General features: G+C 41.5%; 1 protein-coding gene across 1 annotated transcript in view; it reads left to right on the forward strand.

The window, feature by feature from the left end:
- The window catches only part of HDAC9 (histone deacetylase 9), an 875,224-nt gene that overhangs the window by 837,448 nt on the left and 13,542 nt on the right, over nucleotides 1–24,234 (forward strand). The window contains exons 12-14 of the mRNA XM_073581439.1: nucleotides 5,610–5,814; nucleotides 8,330–8,544; nucleotides 21,041–21,292. Of these exons, the coding sequence (XP_073437540.1) occupies nucleotides 5,610–5,814; nucleotides 8,330–8,544; nucleotides 21,041–21,292 (672 nt within the window). The remainder of the gene's footprint in view (nucleotides 1–5,609; nucleotides 5,815–8,329; nucleotides 8,545–21,040; nucleotides 21,293–24,234) is intronic.

A 24,234-nucleotide genomic window follows, 5' to 3' on the forward strand; every position in this document is an offset into this window, starting at 1 on the left:
ACTGCACCCTCCATTATTCAAAGATACCATAAAGCAATGGTGCAATTACGCTCAGTTTCTCCCTTTTGGATCGAGCGATTTATTGATTAAGACACAGGAGGGAAAAAAAGGCTGTCATTGCACTTCTACTATTTTTTTCTACACCTGCTACACCTCTGCACAATAACTGAACCATTGGCATCTTTGATACTGAAGTGCTTGGATAAATAACTCTTTATGAAGTGTTTTCAGTCTCAATCTACCGAGCTTGATTGCAGCTTGTACCGAGCAGTGTGAGATCTCAGCAGTATCTGCAGGGAGGAGGGTCACTGAGGAGCTGTCTGGATGGGTGGACAGAGATTGTGTTAAACTTTGATGAAGAATTAAACAGCCATTCTGATATGGATCTCACAGTAAATGCTCCAGCTTTGTCAGGTCTATTTAATAATATGTGAAATCTGTTTAACGGCTCCTTGTTTGCCTGCTACGCCTCAAACTGTCTATACTAGAGCAATTATTCTACTTCTCAATTCCTGAGTTACCAATATGGCTGCATTTCCTCTCATCAGGAGTGAAAAAAATGAGGGCCACAGTTGCAAAGAAATGCCTACTGTAAAATCATTATCAAACTTTGGCTGCTTTTCTATCATCCAATTTACTCATTTATGGCCATTGTTTAGCAATGAGAACAGCATGTGATTTTTTTTTTTTTACTCTTTCTTTGAAGCATTTCTCCTAGGTAGAAAAATGATCCTTTGCAATAGGAAAAGTATTTATGATGTGTTCATCACCAGCATTTGTATGCTAATTGACCATGCTTTTCACAGAAATGCCCCAAACAAACCTTTTCATGTGGGATATGGTATTCAGATGCTAAAACAGCTTTGGGAAATATTGCCAGCACATCAAATCAAACATGTGGATTGTGTTTTATGTTCTTCTATTATTACTTTCTGTGATATTAGTGGGGATGATGATAGTCCTGCTATTGGAGAGCTGTAGGCTGGATCGCCAGACAGTGTCTTCCAGTCTCCGATGTGTAACATTACATGTGATCAATTCTGGGCTCTCCCTATGATTAGTAATTATTGTAGGGGCTCAGGCTTCCCGTTCTACTGAATGTAATACATTTAAAGGATAATGTTTAAATTCATTATCAGAATGGATAGTTTATGGCCAAAAGTTCGACGACCTCTGGGTTCACTGAAAAAAATGGATACAAGCATTTTAAATCTCTTGCTATTTGGATTGAGCAGTGTAAAGCATTATAAAAGATATCTATTATGGTGTCATTCTTTGCTCCAAATTTTTGGATTTTGTTGATAAGCAAATAAGGTTTGCAAGTGCACTGGTGGGTGTATCAGTGCACTTGCAGTCCTCGGCTCCTCCTTGCTTTGCTCTGCCAGCGTCGGCCCATGCTTATTCACTAGCAGTGGAGAGCAGAGAAAATATTGTGATCGTGATGACATTGCTCTATCCCACACTAGCTCAGCCCTCCCAGGGCCAGGGTTACTGTAGATTTAAAGTGATTACTTACATTTTGTCCAACTTCTTACCTTTTTTTATTGCTCCAATGTGATATGATGAAAAGTTAAGTAATTTCACAATAATCTTAAAAAATTATCTTTATATGGGTGGCACGGTGGCTCAGTGGTTAGCACTGGAGCCTTGCAGCGCTGGGGTCCTGGGTTCAAATCCCACCAAGGACAACATCTGCAAGGAGTTTGTATGTTCTCCACGTCCTTGCGTGGGTTTCCTCCCACATTCCAAAGACATACTGATAGAGAATTGAGATTGTGAGCCCCATCGGGGACAGTGATGATGATGTCTGTAAAGTGCTGTGGAACTAATGGCGCTATATCAATGAGTAAAATAAATAAACATAAAATATTTTTTCCTGTCAACAGCTCCTCTGCAGTCACTTCTAATTATTATTTTTGTATGTTCCGCAGCACTTTACAGGAATTGTAATCACTGATAAGCTAAGTTCATTATCAGTGTCTCTTTGGCGCATGGCAGACATGGAAGAACAAGCTGATACTGTCCTTGGTTTAATTTGAACCCAGCACCCCAGGAATGTAATATTGCAAATCAATGAACTAACAATAAAAACAAGTTATATCTGGGATGTGATATGCTGATATATTCCCTATTGTGGCTTTTCTCCTACAAGTTTATGAACAGACACATGGTGTGCCGCCAAGCTTATGACAAAGTCACTTGACCACATTGTTTCCGGATCAGAGCAACCGCAGAGCAGGATTACTCCAGGGACTACATGGGTGTTTTATTCTATATTTTATACGTGTGTTAGTATACATAAAGATGGAAAAAACTATGATGACAGTCATCTAAACTCTTCCACCTAGAATAACGTAAGCAGTAAAATGCCTACAACAAGGTGGTGGTGAGGAGGTCTAGTACAGAGTCCGTCCTAGCTGTCGCCATCTGGTCAGCCATTATTAGGCAAGCAATCTACAATGCTGTACATTTCTATACATGTGTTTGTGCTAGTAGTCCCAAGCATGGAAAAACAGGAGAGGTCAGCTGTGAGTGATAGCACTGTATGTATGTTGTTCTCCCGCCAACCTAAATAACTACTGTGGATTTATTATCACTTGCTCTGAAGTCAGGTATAAGGGAGTGAAAGCAAGAAAATATCTGTCCTTCTTCATCCTTAATCTCCTGGTGACAGTAATTAATGGTTGATGAGATCCAGATCTGGTTTACTCCCCAAACAAAATAAGTACCTTAACCATATGTGTTTCCCGGATTCATAATGCCCTTATTCATAAAGCTGGACCCGGTCCTATTAAATAAATCGCACTCTCTTAGTACATAATGCTAGAATTATGGGGTCACACTAGTAATTCCTTTCCTCGGTTTATTTCTCAATTAAGGTTATATAGCCGTATTAATCAGTGGGGTACATAAATGTGGAAGAGAGATATTTTACAGGTCGGCACAACCAATTTGTTAATTTACATATTACTTACTATCAGTTATTTTACAATATAATGTAAAGGCATTGTCTCTGTAAGAGCTGTTGCATACGGATGTACAGAGGGCTTCCCTGCTCAGGACTCCACTTTTTGATCCACAGTAGACATCCATTAAAGAGAACTTGTCATCGGGTTTTTCTTCTATAAAACCTGTCAACCACCTTTTAGCCTCCTTTGTGTTCCTGCAACCTACTGGTTGGTATAAGCTCAGCCGCTCAGCATTTCCCTGAAGATGTCATTTATAATTATCCTGGGCAAGGGTGCCAACTTGACAGTTCATTTTTTTCTGGACAGCTTATCAAAAAAATCACAGTCAGACCGTATTTTGTATGGACAAAATGGGAAACCATAATAAATCATTATGGTTATAAGTGATCCATGTCCACAGCTCATACTTCTGATATGAAGACATCACTTCATTCACTGTAAATTATAAAATGATGATAATTAAAGACGGAATAGCCTGTAAAAGTTTCTTCAGCTTCAAAAATTCAAATACTTTTGCAGAAAGCGCAAAAAAAGTGCTTCATTTTTACGGACTGTCCTCGAATTTCTGGTCGGTTGGCAACCCTGATCCGTGGCTATATTTTAATAAGCGCCAAGAGGTCTATTGGGTGACATCAGACCATGTTCAGAGCCACTTCATCTCTGACCACAGCTGTCCCCACCTGCCTTGATTGGCATGGATGCCGTATCCTACATGACCTACACTTAGGCTAGGGTCACACTGTGTTAAAGCAGTCCGTTCAACGCATAGCGTTGACGGACTGCGTTAACGCTATCGCATAATGCGATTGCGTTATGCTATACCGCTAGCGCAGATGCTTCAGACCGCATCCGAGGCTCCATCACAGAATGATGGCACATCGCTAGTGCATGCCGATTATGGCATGCGTTAGCAATGCTCCTGATAATGGGGGTTAATGGCAGCGTTAATGGACTGCATTACATCGCTTTATGCTGCGGTGTAACGCAGTCCGTCTAATGGACTGCCATAACGCAGTGTGACCCCAGCCTTACTCAATTCTTGTGCCTATACAGTTAGTAACAAGACCTACACAGGCAGTAAAATAAAAGAGGCTGATAAACATATTGCGCAGTTTAGAATGCTATACTAATATAATAGGCCTTTTCAGAGCTATGTGTGGTAGTTGAGCATTTAAAGTGTGCTAAAAAGTGGTTTATTTGGTTTCTATAGGGAAAACCTGGTGATAGGCTCCCTTTAACTCAAAATTTGGCATACCATTGGTGGAACTTGTGCAGCCGTCAAGGGGTCCAAGTGGTAAGGGAGCCCACTACAACATCCAAAACAGATGGGATTGTCTATAATGATGAGCTTTGGGACTGCAAAGGGCCCATATACTGTTCTTGCACAGGGGCCCTCTTTTGCTCGTGTCCACAGCTGCTTTAACTACCAGCAGATTCAGCCCTGATTGACCCAACTCATCCATATACTTGTCACGTCGCTGTCAGACTCAGGGCCTGCTGTTCCGGCTTCAGCCACTAGGAGGTGCCGGACTGGCACGTCGCTGCCAGACTCGGGGCCTACTGTTCTGGCCTCGGCCACTAGGAGGCGCCGGTCTGTCACGTCGCCGTCAGACTCGGGGCCTGCTGTTCCGGTCTCGGCCACTAGGAAGCGCCGGACCATCACTTCACCGTCAGACTCAGGGACGGCTGTTCCTGCCTCGGCCACTGGGAGGCACCGTGGTTCACCCGTGGGTGATGGTGCTGACAGAGAAGTGGCTCCTGAGCAGGCATCTGGTGGGCGCAGGCTCCGCCCCTCTGTCAGTCATCAGGGGGTTACTGCATCACCATCTGGCCTAGTCCTGGGGGCAGTCCTTATGACATCATCAGTCTGGGAACCTGTGAGGGATGACCTGATCCCTCAAATACCTTGGGACTGTTCTTGCAAGCCGCCGGATATATTCTTGGTTCCCCTGCGTGCTACTGTATGATTTACTATAGTTAACTCTGACCTCAGCCTGGATTTCTGACCATTCTATTGCCTGCCATTTTTGTACCTCTGCCTCTCTCCAGATTTTTGACGTTGACCTTGGCTTGGATTCCTGACCTTTCTTCTGCTTGCCGTTTTTGTACCTCTGCCTCTCTCCTGATTTTTGACGCTGACCTTGGCTTGGATTCCTGACCTTTCATCTGCCTGCTGATTTTGTACCTCTGCTTCCCGCCGGCCTCTGACTCCTGTCTCCAGACCACCATTACGGGTTTTAGTTTTAACCCCTTGACGACCGTTCTGCTCTGGTCCACTGCTCCACTAGACAGCTACCCCCTGGGCCTTGCTACAATTCCAGATCCCTGTATAGGGGTTAAGGGTCTCGGGGATACTCGGGGCGCTGTCCTACTGCAGCCCAGATTCGCAGACGGTCGTCACAATACTCATGTTATATAGTAATCCTATATTTGCACCTTTGATACTTAGCCAAAGATGATCAGTGGATGAAGCCTCCTATTAGATGTTCTCCTCTCCTGGATTACCCCAGCTTTAGTCTGTAGGCTTTTATTCTTTCACCTAAGATACAGTCACGTATTCATTACCAGTAAATAGTAGAGCACTTATAACCTAACATCCATGTAATGGGATTAGAATAACTCTCTGATTTTGTGCTGCAGGCTTCAGCTTCATTAAAAGAAAAGCAAAAGAACGAGCCCCAGGCGCCCAGGCAGGGGGTATCGCTCCCCGGACAGTATGCAGGAGCCCTGCCTGTATCTTCAGCTCACATATCCCTGGAGGGCAAGACCAACAGCAGCCACCAGGCCTTACTGCAGCACTTACTGCTCAAAGAACAAATGCGCCAACAGAAGCTTTTAGCCACAGGTAACAATGGGAGTCAGCGCGAGATTGCAGATCATGCTTCTCCTTTTTCCAGTGTTAATAGCAACAATGACCAATAGAAAGGACATTCTATCTCGTATAAAAATTCACATAAGTATATTACCAGGTGCTGAAACATGTCATAGGTTCACCAAAGATATGCTGCTTATCTGAAGGATTTTAATCAGAGCTGCTTTAGTTTTCAGTGGTTTTAGTGTATTCAGAGCTGCTGTAAAATGATTCAACTCGACAAGAGATCCGGCAAGAGGCAAAAAAATGTTTTTGAAGTAACATATCAGCACTTTATTCTCCATTGAAGGTGGGTTTCCCTTAGAATCAATCAATTTATATACATAGTATATATAGGTATATGAAGGTGTAGCCCCCTCTGTTATCTATCCTAGAAATGTATCAATAAATTGACAAAGTGGCATGTCCCTACACAGTCAGATACTGTCAGCAGCACTGAATGGACAGTAAGGTTATTCCGGACACACTTCCTCCAATAGATAACAGTGGTCAATATATTCATTCATTTTTAAGAATAGTAACAGGAATGGCAAAACACATCTTTTTTTAATTCACTGTGACTTTCACTGATGTAGTTTTAATCATATTATGATTTTTAGCAAATCCAAATGGTACACTAAAGACCCCCATGTACATTTGAAAAAGTTGTCTGGACCCACCGATTATTGAAATCTGCCGATCATGTATATCTGCCGACTCCCCACTAACAGATTTTGAATCCATTGGATAAATGCAATGATGTGAGGGAGCTGCAGGAGAGAGGGACCTATGTATGTGTAGTGTAGTATAAAAGAGGGGAAAGAAAAACATGCAAAATGATGAGGCGCTACTCCCACATTACTGTGTTGTCCTATGATTGGGCACAACACCACGATAGACAGTGAAATATCAAGAGGCTTCAAGCCACTATAGTCCAACTTGACCTCCAATCTAGGCCTAGTATCATAGAAGAAAGTGGACTATGCTATGAAGTAGGATATTGGGTCATGAGGGTACAGCAACAAACATTATTAAACATACAACTCATTTCAGCTGCATAAAATGAGCTTTTAACATGCTGAGATGCATTGTATGCACAATATATAATGTTTGTTCTTGTACTCTCGTGACCCCAGTTTCCATATTCGTGGCATCACCACTATGAATAGTCCATTTTCTTTTTCTATGCTACCCTAAAAGATTATGTTGGGGAAAATAAGGATTGGACAGTTAGAATCAAGTCCCCTAAGTGTTTAGTTCTGTGGGCAAATAAGCAGCTGCCAGATTATTCCAGCAGTTACTTAAGCCCCCCACCACCCATACAGCCAACTGTCTAATGTTTATAGGTGACCCATTCAGTCTTTTGTCTGGAGAGATAGCAATTCGCCATGTCTTATTTTGGTCTGCTGATCTATTTGTTCTCCTAGAGATAAGCAACTGCCAGAAATGTTTTGCGGTGGCTTTCTCATAGACACCACAGAAGCTCAGCTGAATGAATGGTACTGTGTATGGAAAAGCCAAGACAAGGTGTTTGACGGCCAAACGACCCGCTGAAGCATCTTTCAGAAGAAAACCATCTTATTTTTATGGCTGACTTTACTCGGTTCTTCATACACAGAATACGCTCAAGCCAAGCCATTCATTCCTACGTATAGAGAAGTTATGAGAGATCTTTTGGGCAACAGTTTACTGTGCTTGGCCAGCTTTACCTCTAGCAATTCCTGAGGGGTCTAGGTTCAAGGACATTTCTGATGTTCTCCTTGACATGTTAGAAGATAGTTAAAATTGGAAATGCTCCTTTAATTGGAAGTGTCAGCCATCTTAACTTCCACCATTAACAAAGAAACAAACCTTAGCAACAAGTAATTCATTAAAACATTCAGGTAACAGAAAAACCTATGACTACGATCAGACGCTGTGGGGATTTATCAGAAATCTATGACAAAATCTGCATGTATTGAATATGGATTTTGCCACCAATTTTCACATTTGTATTGCAGGGAAAATCCATACATATTTTTGAGATACATGTTCATGTGTTTTTGAAAACTCCATTCACTTGTATTTTACTGTAATACATGGCAGACTAGCTTTTTCTGAGCATTATCTTAATGGTACAATGACATTTCTTTAAATGATATGTTATATTACATGTAAGTTATCAAATATTCTGGATTATCGAAGTGACAGAAAAGTATAAAACCCACCTGTAAAGGTAAAGAACCATAAGGACACTTAGAAGCCAAACAGCATGTTAACACTTGATCTATTTCATAGTGCACAAGAGCTCGACGGCCCACAGTTATCTTTTCCCCGTGCAAACATGGTAATACAAGGGTGGACCCCCATGTGAAGCAAGATTACAGTATTATATGATAAGCTGTCCCTTGCTCAGCTTCATTTTGTGAACTGATGCTAATGGACGAAAGTGTAATATTATTTTTTCTGTACGGTTATAATTCATCCCATTGTTAACTAAGAATAATTCTCTTTCTCTCCAACTCCTCAGGCGGAGCTCAGATTCTTCAGGCCCCTCTTGGAACAAAAGATAGAGTTTCACCGGCTGGAAGGGTGGTTCACAAACTTCCTCGTCACAGACCCCTTCACAGGACGCAGTCTGCTCCCCTTCCTCAGAATACCCTGGCACAGCTCGTCATTCAGCAGCAGCATCAGCAATTCCTGGAGAAGCAGAAAAAGTATCAGCATCAGATTCAGATGAACAAAGTGAGCAATCAATATATGAAAAGACTCATGTAGTTATATATTGCTGTTGCTATTGTACACCGTATACACTCGAGTATAAGCCAAGGCACCTAATTTGACCACAAAGAAATGGGAAAACTTATTGACTCAAGTACAAGCTGGGTATGCATTGTCCTCTAATCCCTATCCTGGTATGTATGGCTTCTCATCCCTATTCTGGTATGCATGGCTCCTCATTCCTATTTTGCTATGCATGGCTTCTCATCCCTATCCTGGTATGCATGGCTCCTCATTCCTATCCTTGTATTCATGGCTCCTCATCCCTTTCCTTGTATGCATGGCTGCTCATTCCTATCCGTGTGTGCAAGGCCCCCATCTGAAAAACAGTTAAAAAAAAATAAACCACCCTACTTACCGTCCCTGCGCTCCCTCACAGCGTCTTGTTCCAGTGCCAGCAACTGATTTATGCTTGTAAGAAGCATATGGTATTGACGTCATGCACTGCTTGCAAGCAGAGGATAGCTGCCGTAATACTCACTGCTCGCCACGCTGGGTATATGTGTGTAATGAGCAGTGAGAATTCATTGCTATTTAGTAGAGCACACCGTGTCAGCCGCAGCTGCCGGCTTCCTGCAGCGGCCAGGCGATCACGTGTGCTTGCGACTTAACGGAATGAATATTCACTGCCATCCACGCCCATGGGAGTGAAGTGGCGGCGGTTGTGACTACTGTGCATGCTATTACATTACAGAGAAATGAATATTCACTGCGAGTACAGTGAATATTCATTTTTCTTTAGGATTGGGCACAGGCTTTAGCCTTAGCAGCCGACTCCTCCCTCCTGTGACCCTCTTCTCTGCCTTTGCTGCTCCCCCTCAATCTTCTGGGACCCTCACTCAAGTATAAGGTGAGGGGGGAATTTTTAGCACAAAAAAAGTGCTGAAAAACTCGGCTTATACTCGAGTATATACAGTAATATATGCGATAAAAAGAGAGAAGAGCCTGCACTGCCAGTGGTCAGAACGCATAACATGAGGTGCATGTGCACATATCTTACTGCATTCAAAATGAGACATTTAGCAAAATATTGATCAATATATTGAGCCACCCTGCCACGCCAAGGCAATCTCATATGGGGGGTCCTACTCTACATTTTTATTTATTCAATGTGCCATTGCGGCCTCCTAAATGTTTTAAAAGCAAGACCATATCAAATGCAATCCATACCTGAAGCATATCTGCATCACTCCCATGCAGCCAGATGGAGCAGGTGCAGATGAAGGCCAACCAGGTCTGAACACAGACATCTCAGGTTTGACCTCCACACACTGCCTGACCAGCAAACACAGATGAAGGGCAATGCAGGCCTAGACATGGATGCAAAAATAAATAAAGCCTGGGGCAGGGCGGGGCTGCAGTGAGTGTGCACAGCAGCCTAGATCAATCACAATAAACACAGAAAAGATGGCGAACATGACCCAGCGTGCACGGCAACAGTGGTGGTCAGCCACAAAACCAATTTGCAATAAAAAGAGAGAAGAGCCAGCACTGCCAGTGGTCAGAACGCATAACATGAGGTGCATGTGCACATATCTTACTGCATTCAAAATGAGACATTTAGCAAAATATTGATCAATATATTGAGCCACCCCGCCACGCCAAGGCAATCTCATATGGGGGGTCCTACTCTACATTTTTATTTATTCAATGTGCCATTGCGGCCTCCTAAATGTTTTAAAAGCAAGACCATATCAAATGCAATCCATACCTGAAGCATATCTGCATCACTCCCGTGCAGCCAGATGGAGCAGGTGCAGATGAAGGCCAACCAGGTCTGAACACAGACATCTCAGGTTTGACCTCCACACACTGCCTGACCAGCAAACACAGATGAAGGGCAATGCAGGCCTAGACATGGATGCAAAAATAAATAAAGCCTGGGGCAGGGCGGGGCTGCCGTGAGTGTGCACAGCAGCCTAGATCAATCACAATAAACACAGAAAAGATGGCGAACATGACCCAGCGTGCACGGCAAAAGTGGTGGTCAGCCACAAAACCAATTTGCAATAAAAAGAGAGAAGAGCCAGCACTGCCAGTGGTCAGAATGCATAACATGAGGTGCATGTGCACATATCTTACTGCATTCAAAATGAGACATTTAGCAAAATAATATATGCGGTATTACAATCATTTACATCGTGTTCAAAAGACACAACATTTATATCAGTGGCATCAATAGACCAGAGGGAGCACCATAATAAATGGCAAAATGGGGCTTCACGGTTGCATTACTTATTACTATCACAACCCAAAACCCGTCATGATGACCTTGGGTTTGTGACAGTCTTTTCTTGTGAATATGTGTGTTTATCAAAGCTAGACACACCATTTGTACAAACTCCACAGCTACACAGGGTTCCCACATGCAAAACAGCCCAATACTACCACAAAAACGCTATTAGTTTTTCTTTTTTTTTAGAAATAAGTCCTTTACATCCGCATATTGTATAATTTCGTGATATACTTATACGATATACTAATCATATCCCAACATATTTGAAGTTTTAACCATGGGAAATTTGATTCTTAGTTGCCTTTCTCCAGGTGGCATGCCCAATTTATCATGAAAGTAAATGAACCCTTCTTGGGCCTCCCCCTATTATATATCATGAAAAAAAAGTCAAATACATGAGGAAACCAACACCTATCTAGATCCACACTTGAAGCAATTTGGATTCCATGATATCCAATTATTTTAACTATAAAATATTAACCTTAAAAGGTTTTGACACGAAAAAAATACATTTTAATCAATAGATCTTGGAATAATAAGTTCCACAGCTGGCTGTGCTACAAAAAATGTCCCTGTGCTGATATAATCTTATATATTTCAATTCAGAGAAAACACAGGTGAACGGCACCAAGGCACCAATCCACCAGCAACTAGTCCAGGATCAATCACTGGCACACAGTATGCAGCACGCTGCTAGGGATAACGGTGCTCTGCATCAGAAAAAACATGTATGATAAATGAACAGAGGAAAAGAGATGCGGCACTCACCCAATTTGCAGTGCAATGTTTCTTTATTCAACCATTAAAGGTCACACAATAAAGGACGGGCAGGTAACATGAGGCATGCGGGGAGAAAAGACGGACGACAGCCGTTTCGCGTACACAGACGCTTCAACAGGTCCCGCTCTACTCTGTACTGTTATTTGCTGTGTCTTACCATGTAGAGCTGCTCCAGTTCATGGTTGGCAGATTCCACAGCTCCTGTCTGGTGGAAAAGGCATAAGTCACTTATGAAAAGTAAAAATATAGACAAAACAACAGGGGCATTTACAGCTGCTACTGTCTGAAGTAACACATTTCCCTGTCCATTTTATCTCTGGAGTGAGCGTTTCTGCCATGTCACCAGTCTTGTGAGCTAATCATTAGTGATGAGTGAACGTGTTCAGAAAACGTGTTATCAGACCATGCTCAGGTAGTATGTGAGTATCTTGGGTGTGCTCATATATTATGTTCGAATCCCTATGGCTGCATGATTTGCGGTTGTTAGACAGCCACTACACATGGGGGGATTCCCTAACAAACAGGCCATCCCCGCATGTTTTCAAGCTGTCTAACAAATCATGCTGCCACAGGGACTCCAGCATAATATACGAGCACACCCAAGATACTCGGATAACACCTGAGCATGCTTGGATAACACATTATCTGAGCACGTTCACTCATCACTACTCATAAATTAAGTCATTGGCATACAAGCTCAACTGCTGCTAGAGCTTCTATGTCACTGACTCAGAGGGCTAGAGATGTGCCTAAAATAGTCACTCCTGTGTTACCTCAGGTAAGGAAAAGTGCTACCTCAGAAAACACTATCTGCAAGCCCCTCCAGTTTTGTCTGCATACTCACTTATCATAAGTGACTTAGGGTACCGTTACACCTAGCAATGCACCAGCGATCCCGACTAGCGATATGACGCAGTCAGGATCGCTGGTGCATCGCTGGGTGGTCGCTAGTGAGCTGCCACTCAGGCAGATCTCACCAGCGACATCGCTGGGGACGGGGATCGCTACTTACCTGTCAGACGCGGCGATCCTGCGTCCTCCCGCCCGGCTCCACGCGTCGCTCGTCGTCACACCAGGAAGCGCCACAGGAAGCTGACGACGAGAAATGATCCAGCAGCTTCTCGCGCGATCAGCGATAGCCAGCGGGGGAGCCGGTCGGAGGTAAGTATCACATGCAGCGATATCGCTAGCAATATCGCTGCAACGTCACAAAATCGGTGACTTTGCAGCGATATTGCTAGCGATATCACAGTGTGTAACAGGGGCTTTATGCTTCCCCCCTGTCCAGGAGCTGTGCATTTGCCGACCATGAACTGGAGCAGCTTTGCATGGTCGTACACAGTAAATAGCAGTGTATAGCAGGAGCACGTTTATAAGATTATCTCAGCACAGTAACATTATTTTGTAACACATCCAATTGTGGAACATATCATTATTCCAAGATTTTTTGATTAAAATGTAGTTTAATCAGGGGACAACCTTTAAAGGCACGTTCCCACTAGACAAATATGCAGCATATATTTTGCTGCAGATTTTCTTGGAGCATATTATAACGCCTGCATTTGCATGATATTTCTTGAAATCTCATTCCAATGTTGCACAAAAAAGTCCACAGCATAAATTGACTAGTTCTGTAAATTTGAAATCCTTTTTCCAAGCTATAAGTTAAAATAAGTGGGAAATCAAAACAATTTCCACAACGAGATCATAACGGTATATTCTGCTACAAATTTTACTTCTGCGGAAATTCCAAATTGTAAAAATCCTGTGGGAGTAGACGTTAAGAACTAAATACAATTCTAAATGGGAAACGCCTTTTAATCCTAATGTATGTACTAAACTGAGGAAGAAAAACTTCCCAGGAGCTAAGTGTGTTCTTACCACTAGAGGGAGCCTGATAAACCTGCATTGATTTACATCTATAATGAAATCTTCGCCTTATATTGTTTCCCAGACGTTGGTAATGTTCAGGAAATGTGATCTTTTATGTTTTCTGAATATATTTAATATGCTAAGGTCTTTTAGATTGCACCGAACAGGAGCATGCAAGTAAATAGGAATAGAGGAATTTTGACAATCCAAAGTGAAATGAACACATTAGACATCCTGCGAACTATTGAAATTTTTTTTTAAAGTAATCTCTTTGATTATATTTAGTTTGTAATCTGAAATCACAGTGTGTCAATCTTGATTTTGACAGTATGGATATATATAGTCATAGTGGATATTTTACCTATGGGATCCACTCTATGTAAAACACCTTGAAATCTGTGCCTGCAATGCAAATTGTGACATTTCATCTGAGTGTGGGTGGAAATAGTTTGCCTGACTCTTTTAAATATTAATGTCTGGAAATCTGAACTGCGCCCTTGTATTTGGAAGGCAGATTCCTGTCTGATTGAATTCATTTGTATGCAGAGGGGCTGCTGCCTTTTCCTTGTAGCGTAGTGATTACACAAATTGTTTATGCTCCGTTACATCAGAGACATAGTTTTCTCTTCTTTTATTATTTTACTTATGGACATCATGCTAAATTGAACATAGATTCAAGAAGTGAGGATACTGGAGGCAGACGATATAGCTGTTGTGCGAGCTATGAACGGGCCACCACAATTGGAGTGAGGTCAAAGAAATTGGCTGCGGGTGTATTATGATTTCTAGTATCAGTACCCTCATTTCTTTCTTACTCCCCTGATAAAGTCCTAATTTTCCCTCTTTAAGTAGCAAAGCTGGACATTTGAATAAAAAAAGGGTTTATAATGTGAAGTTTTTATTCATTAAAAAGTCTAAAGGAGATTAAAATAATAAAATAAAAGATAAATTATTAAATAAAAGTCTAGTAAAACAAGTATATTACTGTGGGTTATCAGAGCCTGAGGTGAAAAGAGCTTCACACTTGCATTAGGAGGTGCAGCGCACGGCCACCGTGCAGCCCCGCCACCTGCCGCGCCCCCTCCAGTCAGCTCCTCCTATGGGCGTATGATGCTGCATGCGACCTGCGTACCCTATCTTTATCATTGGGTACGCAGGCCATGCGCTGGTATGCTTTTGGCGGCGCATGCGCTCTTTTGATGGTGCGCCAAGTGCACCAAAATGCAACACAGTGCATTTGGCACACGTTGGCGCACCATCAAAAGGGTGCATGCGCCGCCAAAAGCATACCAGCGCACGACCTGCATACCCAATGATAAAGATAGGGTACGCCGGTCGCATGCAGCGTCATGCGCCCATAGGAGGAGCTGACCAGAAGGGGTGTGGCAGGTGGCAGAGCAAGTGTGAAACTAGTGTAAGCTGTAGACCATTAGTGCTCCGTGATTCCCTTTCACGGGTCTAATATTACCCCTTATCGCCCAAAAAGCTTGGCTGTATTTTAACAAAATAATAATATGGATGTAATTATAGTTTACCATTTCAGCCTGTAGTTTTTTTTATTTTACTGAAATCTTGCATAATATTTTTAAAAAATATGGTTATAAATATTTTTTAAGAAGAGTTTTTACTTAATTTTTCTGTTTTTGGTTTTGTTTTTAATGTAACTATTTGATTACCATGGTCCATAACCTAACTCCATCCTTTATCTTAACAGTATCCCTAACACTAGTTCTAAATCTAGTCTGAAACCTTAGGCTGTGTTCACACACAGCGTTTTTTTCGCATTTTTCCCCACGGATTTGCCAAAAAATCCACGGGAAAAACGTGAAAAAGAAGCTTCACATTCATTTCTATGCATTTAGCACTTTTTGTGCACATTGATGCATTTTTTACCGCGAAAAAACCGCATCGCGGTAAAAAACGCAGCATGCTCATTAATTTCGCATTTTTTTCTGCGTTTCTGGCTTGTTCAATGCGTTTTGAAAACGCGCCGGAAAAAACGCATCAAAACCGCGACAAAAACGCGCAGAAAACGCAAAGACAAAAAAGGCGCGGTTTCTGGGAAGGGAGTCAGGTTTTTGAGCAGAAATGTTCTGCTTCGTGTGCACTTAGCCTTAACCTATTTCTAGCCCTAGTCCTAGTCCTACACCTATTCTTAACCCTAACCTTAGTTAGGGTGAGAAAAAGTATGTACAGACTTCACTTTTTCACTTACATAACAGTTTTTCACAAATGATTGCAAACTTGTAAATCAATAAACTATTGCACGCTTGAAAAACAGCAAACACAGATAGGATTCACCCTCCTTGGCTCCAGTGCCTTTTCTCTGCCAACGATCCATTTTTTGTGAATTGGCTGCAGCGATGACATCATGACAATAGAACACATCACCACTGCAGCTAAACACTGAGCTAAAATGGCTCTGCTGATGGATACAACATGAGCCACTCCGCTCAGTCATCAGCTGCGATGGTGATGTCGGATGTGAGCTGTGGACATGACGTATCCGCTGCAGCCAATATACAGAAATCGGAGCTGTGGCAGGGAGCTCGTGCTGAATTTGGGGCCAATGAGTACCATCTGTGTTTCTTGTTTTAAAAGTTTGCAATCCTTTAGGCACCAATTTTTGAAATTCGGATACCCTCTTGAGCCTTTTATAATGTTAGTGTTTTATTTTTTCACTGCGGACATTTATTTAAATTTTGCATGGCTTTCCAAGCAGGTATCTGTCTTTCCTATCACAAAATTGCAAGTGTGAAAAGAGGAGGGCCTTTGTCAGTTGAGATGAGTTTTTCATTGGCTGCTTTGCTGGGCATCGGCAGCAGCCAAGAGGACAAAGCCTTCAGAGCTTTGTCATCCCTGTCTGAGCCTATGCAGAGTGCAATAGGTGATAGGTGATGACAAACTTGTCTTGACGGCTGTGCTCTGCATGCGAAATCTGCAACACTGCAAAGATGTCCACGGAGGTCTTAGCTGCTTTAATCATCTTGCTGTCCAGCTGAAATTTGTGCTCCCATAGAATTTGGTACCCAGGTACCCAGTTGCCTATTTCCATGCTTTGCCACTAACAGAATGGTAGCATAATGCACAGTGAGGAGATTAATTATTGGGGCTGCAGGGGTTGCAGTCACAACGCAGTTTTGGAGCCTAGGGAGTCCCAGAAGTTCCCAGAAGGTCCCTTTGGCTCTTACCCTTATGATAATGTTAACACTATAAAAGACACATGATAGTTAGGGGCCCTGTTGGTGCTTTTTCATTGGGGCTAATGAGCATCAGGCACGCCACTGCGCCCAGTACAGGTATCATTTAAGAATAATTGTTTTGGTTTAGCTCACTGTTTCTCAACTCCAGTCCTCAAGACCCACCAACAGGTCATGTTTTCAGGATTTCCTTAGTATTGCACAGGTGATGGAATTAATGCTTGAGCAGGTTTTGAAATCACCTGTGCAATGCTAAGGATATCCTGAAAACTTGACCTGTCCATGGGTCTTGGGGACCGGAGTTGAGAAACACTAGTTTAGCTTATTTTTTTTTTTACAATGCATCATCGCTACAATCCGCTGGTTTTTAGACATCTAAAGAAAAACAGTCCATCCACAAGCCTCACTTAAGTCCCATCTGTTCTGTGCTGTAATACTAACTTCAAAGCCTACTATGTGAGAATTGAGCAGATAACCCTTGGCATAGCTGTTTCCTATTAAAAGTCTTTTTTGTTACAGGTTCCAGAGACTCTTGTGTTAACTCTTTAACTGTACTTAGGGGACTGCCATTACGTCAACATTTACTACTCAGTTAACTGAACACTTACGTTGCAAAGATTCTTAGGTGTATTTACAATTGCAATCCCAGAGCCATGATTTTAGAGGTACATAACCAGGGCTATATAAGCGACTATACTGTATATATATATGAGCCATGTAAAAACAAGCACAAACTATCCATATGGTGATGGCTCCACATCAAGTACATAACATTTTTACTTTGTAAATTACTGTCTTCCCTGCTGCCTTTATATTGCCAGCTTGTCTGCAGAAACCGTAGATTTCATATTCTCAAAGCCCACGAGATAATTAATGAACTTCTATATAATATACTCCCACAGTTTATAGTGGGATAACTTATGATAACGCTATATTTTTTAATTACTGTTTATGAAATTCCAATGCCCAATTATAATCTTTAAAGTGGCTCCCAAGCTGGTTATTCACTTTAAAAGCTAATTCTGTTATACACTTACTGTATTTAGCAAATTATTCATAATTTGGATCCACCTGTTTGGTGGATGCTCAGATGTATGCTGCCATTCAGCAATTCGGTTTGTAAAGTTGTGACGGCAGACTTATTTATATAAGTAGGGAAAAGGAAGCTGGACGATTAGCAAAAATATTAAAGAGAATATGCCACCAGGTTTTTGCTTCCCAATGTGAGATTAGCATAAATTAAGGACAGAAGTTTTAATTCCACCATTGGGTCACTTACTGGACTTTTGCTGTAGTTTTGTAAACCCACTGTTTTATATGCTGCAGTTTTGGTTGTCCTTTTCAGAGATGAGCTCCTCCTTCTGTAGTCCCCAATGCTCATGAGCTCAGGCTATCCCCACCCAACCTCACGCTACTGATTAGCAGCTTCCTGTCTGTGCACAGTACAGGTAGAAAGTTGTAAATCAGTGGTGTGGGCGGTGTTTTCTCACCATTGAGAAAACTAGCAGATATACAGAAGATAAAATCGTGATTTTGTCAAAACTACAGAAAAAAAGTCTAGTAAGTGACATACCACTTAAATCAGGGTTTCTGTCCCTATTTTATGCAGACCTCAGATTGGGAAGGGTTTACCTAAAAGCAGATGTATTATTAAGTGGTTTCACCATTGTGCATTTGCAACATGTCCATATAATATGCTGTCAGTGTATGACAACTGTCATATTGGGATGATATCCTGAGACATAAAAATACACAAAGAAAATGGGAGACGTTTATTAGCATCCTGAATAGGACCTATGCACAATATATACCGTATGGGAATAAACATGCTAGAAATAGGAGGAGACCACTATGGTTAAATAGAGCTGTAAGGGGAGCAATAAGTGACAAAAATAAAGCATTTAAAGAATTAAAGCAAGTAGGTAGTGATGAGGCATTAAATAAATACAGAAGATTAAATAAATTCTGTAAAAAGCAAATCAAAATAGCAAAGATTGAGACAGAGAGACTCATTGCCAGAGAAAGTAAAAATAATCCCAAAATATTCTTTAACTACGTAAAAAGTAAGAAGCTAAAAAATGATAGTGCTGGTCCCCTTAAAAATAGTCTGGGTGAAATGAGGGTGAGGATGAGGAAAAAGCCAATATGCTAAATGACTTTTTTTCAACAGTATTTACACAAGAAAATTCCATGACGAATAACGTGATCAGGGATAAAAATTCTCCATTAAATGTCACCTGCTTAACCCAGCAGGAAGTACGGCGGCATCTAAAAATCACTAAAATTGACAAATCCCCGGGCCCGGATGGGATACACCCAAGAGTACTGCAGGAATTAAGCACGATCATAGATAGACCATTATTTTTAATCTTTAAAGATTCCATAACAACAGGGTCTGTACCACAGAACTGGCGTATGGCAAATGTGGTGCCAATATTCAAAAAAGGACAAAAACTGAATTTGGAAATTATAGGTCAGTAAGTTTAACCTCAACTGTGGGTAAAATCCTGGAGGGCTTTCTAAGAGATACTATACTGGAGAATCTGGAGAAGAATAACCTCATGACCCAATATCAACATGGGTTTACAAGGGACCGTTCCTGTCAGACTACTCTGATAAGCTTTTACGAAGAGGTAAGTTCCGGACTGGACAAAGGGAATTCAGTGGACGTGGTATACATGGACTTTTCAAAAGCTTTTGATACGGTGCCACACAAAAGGTTGATACATAAAATGAGAACAATGGGGATAGGGTAAAATATGTGTAAGTGGGTTAAGAGCTCGCTCAGGGATAGAAAGCAAAGGGTGGTTATTAATGGAGCACACTCAGACTGGGTCACGGTTAGCAGTGGGATACCACAGGGGTCAGTATTGGGCCCGCTTCTTTTTAACATATTTATTAATGACCTTGTAGGGGGCATAGAGAATTTCAATATTTGCAGATGACACTAAACTCTGCAGGGTAATCAATACAGAGGAGGACAATTTTATATTACAGGAGGATTTATGTAAACTAGAAGCTTGGGCTGATAAATGGCAAATGAGCTTCAATGGGGATAAATGTAAGGTCATGCACTTGGGTACAACGAACAAGATGTATAATTATGTGCTTAATTGTAAAACACTGGGCAAAACTGTCACTGAAAAAGACCTGGGTGTATGGGTGGACGACAAACTCACATTTAGTTGCCAGTGTCAGGCAGCTGCTGCAAAGGCAAATAAAATAATGGGATGCATTAAAAGAGGCATAGATGCTCATGAGGAGAACATAATTTTACCTGTATATAAGTCACTAGTGCGACCACACTTAGAATACTGTGTACAGTTCTGGTCTCCGGTGTATTAGAAAGACATAGCTGAACTGGAGCGGGTGCAGAGACGAGCGACCAAGGTTATTAGGGAACTAGGGGGTCTGCAATACCAAGACAGGTTATTACACTTGGGGTTATTTAGTTTGGAAAATCAAAGGCTTAGAGGTGATCTTATTACAATGTATAAATATATGCGGGGACAATGCAAAGACCTTTCCAATGATCTTTTTACTCTTAGACCTGTGATGGGGACAAGGGGGCATCATCTACTTCTGGAGGAAAGAAGGTTTAAGCATACTCACAGATGCGGATTCTTTACTGTAAGAGCAGTGATACTATGGAACTCTCTGCCATATGATGTTGTAATGAGTGATTCCTTACTAAAATTTAAGAATGGACTGGATGCCTTTCTTGAAAAGTATAATATTACAGGGTATATACACTAGTTTCCTTAATATTGCGTTGATCCAGGGAGCTAGTCTGATTGCCGTATGTGGAGTTTTTTTCCCCAATGTGAAGCTTACTGTTTGCCACATGGGTTTTTTTTGCCTTCCTCTGGATCAACATGTTAGGGCAAGTTAGGATAGGATATGGGTTGAACTAGATGGACTTAAAGTCTTCCTTCAACCTTAATAACTATGTTACTATGTACATTGACAGCATATTATGTGGACATGTTATAAATGCACAATGGTGAAACCACTTAATAATACATCTGCTACGACAGTTGTCATACCTGGGACACACATGTGTCGAAAACAGCAACCAAATCACAAACTGCTTCCAGGGTAGGGGTGGCTGTGCATTTGTGGCTCTCTCTATTCATTTATTTTAAAACTTCTAAAGTTCATGTAAAATGCAATAAAAACCAAAATAAGATCTGTTCAATGTGGCAAATCATATAGTTTCCCATACTGAACGCTGAATGGTCAAAAACAACCAAGTCCCTAATCAGATTTTCACTTATGTGGTCAAAGTCATCAAACATGCTTACATGTTGACTATGCTAATGATTTATGATTTTTTTTAATATTATTAATGTAATTATTTTCCTTTTTAAAGATGCTTTCTAAATCCATTGAACAACTTCGCCAACCGGGAAGCCAATTGGAGGAATCAGAAGAAGAACATCACAGTGATTATACAATGCAAGAAGAAAGGGTTTCATCTACTGGTAACATAAAAAGTCATAGCAGCACTGATCTTAGAACTGACCACCTAACATCCGTGAAGGTGAAAGAAGAACCACCAGACAGTGACGATGACATTCAAACACATCCTGAATCCAATCCAAAATCAGCCTTTGTACAGCAGGTAATGATTTTAACCCAAGATTTGGTAATACATTTCTAATTTGAATTTTGGACTGGCTAAAAAAAACAAAATCTAATGCAAGATACCATCGTCTAGATAAATCTTTTCTTTTTTTTTCTTCTTAATTTATTGTAGAAGAAAATTATAAATTGTTCAACTGTACAAATAGCTTTTTTTAAAAAAAATCAAATGTATTATATTGACATTTTTCAAATTAGAATTAATTCAAAACAAGAGAATACAGTACACTGACAAACCCTAATCCCACCCATCCCAACAAGGTGCAACAAAAGATAGCAAAGTATAGAAATGAAAACTAAAGTTACGGTTCAGTGAAGTAAGGAACGACTTATTTAGTTAACTAATTCAGCTTACAACTGTATAAATTTAATTAAACCCTTAGATTACTAATATAATTTGGTTTCCAGTCACGCTCAGTATACAGATTAGTAAATATTTTTCATGAATATTTTGTACCTGTGGATATGTGTTGTACAAGAGAAATAAATTTAAATTCACTTAGGCACATTGTTTAAAGGAACACTTCAACTAAAGTTGCCTAGTTAAGAGCCCTTGATGGATATTATGCAAATATTCAAGGGATTCCAAAAAGAGAACCTGGTGTCATGCCCTGTCCCCTCAGGACATGCACTAGACATTCATAATACAGTAGACCGTTCATGAATATTGCTTTTAAATGGTTTGACTTACTACATAACATTCAACTATTTACATTAACTCGTTAACAATACATGACATATATATCCCTAATAAGGGAGTGCTATTTCTTGCATCATGACCGAAATATCTTTCTTAATGATCTCATGAGTAGAGATGAGCAAATATTTCAATGTTTGGTTAGGCTCATGATTGCCAAATTTGCAATATTCGTCAATTTAATCGTCGATTAAATTGCCGAATATAGCTGAACAGACACAGCACAAAAGCCGGTGTTTCCCACCCATCTATTACTAATCCTATAGTTGTATGGTAAAGAAAGACACAGCCGGAAAAAGTCCTTTATTAGAAATAAGACTAAACACAGTTTTCCATTTTATTTAAAAATAACAAACAGTTATACTCACCTAATGCCTAATTCCATCGAAGCCCTCATTCTCCTGTAATAAAACTAAACTAAAAAAACAACAATATACCATACCTGTTTGTCGTTCTGTCCCATGCCGTAATCCATGTCTGGGGGATTAATAGTTTTCAACCTGGACGGTGCCAAGATGGGAACGTCCAGGCTGAGAACCACTGGGGAATGAAATACTGCGAGTGGAGCCTCAGGGACCAGCGGTGATGTCATCGAGGTTACGTCCAGTCACTGAGGCTGCGTTCTCAGCCATATTGAACTGCTGTGACCTCGGTGAGATCCCCGCTAGCACTGTGAGAAAATGTCACTGAGTTCACAGCAGTTCAAGCACAGTGGATTCACAGCAGATCACCGTATTTCTCACCATGATCTGTGGTGAAGTCACTGAGCCTCAACTGCGTTGACCTCATCACTGACATTTTCCCATGGTGCTGAGGTCACGGCCATTGAGTCCTGCAGGGAACGCTGCCTCAGTGACTGGAGGTAACCTTGATGACATCACCGCTAGTCTCTGAGGCAGCGCTCACAACGGCTCATTCACCAGTGGTTCTCAGCCTGATCGGTCACATCTTAGCACCATCCAGGTTGAAAACTATTAATCCCACAGACATGGATTATGGCATGGGACAGAACGACAGACAGGTTTGGAATATTGTTGCTTTTTAACTTTAATTTTATTACAGGAGAACGAGGGCTTCAGGGGAATTAGGTGAGGTCATAAGTATGGTTTATTTACGATTATTAAAGGAGTCTGTATCTTTCTCAGGGGCAGACACAGACTGTAGTGGACCCCTGTGCAAGAAATTTTTTGGGCCCTTCATAGGGCAACAAAGTTATTTGTTATTTGTTGTTATCTAATATTGAGGCTATGCAGGGCTGGATATAATATCTGTAGGGTGCTGCTGGGCTGTATTTATTATTTGCCAGTTGCAGCAACCAAATTATATATACAGGCTTGCACAGCCTCCAAATAACATATATAGCCCACTATCCCAGCATTGCCTCTAGTTGTTAATATATGCAGCCCAGCATAGCCTCCAAATAAAATTTGGTATACAGCCCAGCATAGCCTTAAGTTAATATATACAGCCCAGCACAGCATCCAAATAACATATACAGCCCAGCATAGCCACCACTTAATATATACAGTCCAGCAACAGCCTTCAGATAATATATACAGCACCCAGCACAGCCTCCAGTTAATATATACAGCCCAGAACATCCTCCAGTTAATATATACAGCCCAGCACAGCCTCCAGTTAATATATACAGCCCAGCACAGCCTTCAGGTAATATATACAGCCCATCACAGCCTCCAGGTGATATATACAGCCCAGCATAACCTCCACTCCAGGTAACTTATACAGTCCAGAATAGCTTTAAGGTAATAGATACAGTCCAGCATAGCCTTCAGGTAATATATACAGCCCAAACAGCCTCCATGTAATATATACAGCACAGCATAGCCTCTAAATAACATATATAGCCCAAGACAGCCTCCAGGTAATATATATAGGCACCCCCATTTCCCTTTGTTTCATAATGCTCTCCCCCATATGCGGTCTACTTTTGGCATAGTGCTTCTTGCTCTATGTGGTAGCCCCCCAGTTTATGCTGCTTCTCCCCATGTGCCCCCCAGTTTATGCTGCTTCTCCCCCCTATGTGGGCCGCTTGATTCATGTTTCTTCTCCCCCCATGAGCCGCCCCATTCATGAGCAGCCAGCCATCTCCCCCAGGGCCCCCCATTCATGAGCAGCCATGCTTCTCCCCAGGGGCCCCCCATTCATGAGCAGCCAAGACTATGCTTCTCCCCAGGCCAGTGGCCCCCCATTCATGAGCAGCCAGG

Source organism: Dendrobates tinctorius, unplaced genomic scaffold (assembly GCF_039654945.1).
Source record: "Dendrobates tinctorius isolate UK_male_01 unplaced genomic scaffold, ASM3965494v1 ptg000070l, whole genome shotgun sequence".
Classification (NCBI taxonomy): domain Eukaryota; kingdom Metazoa; phylum Chordata; class Amphibia; order Anura; family Dendrobatidae; genus Dendrobates; species Dendrobates tinctorius.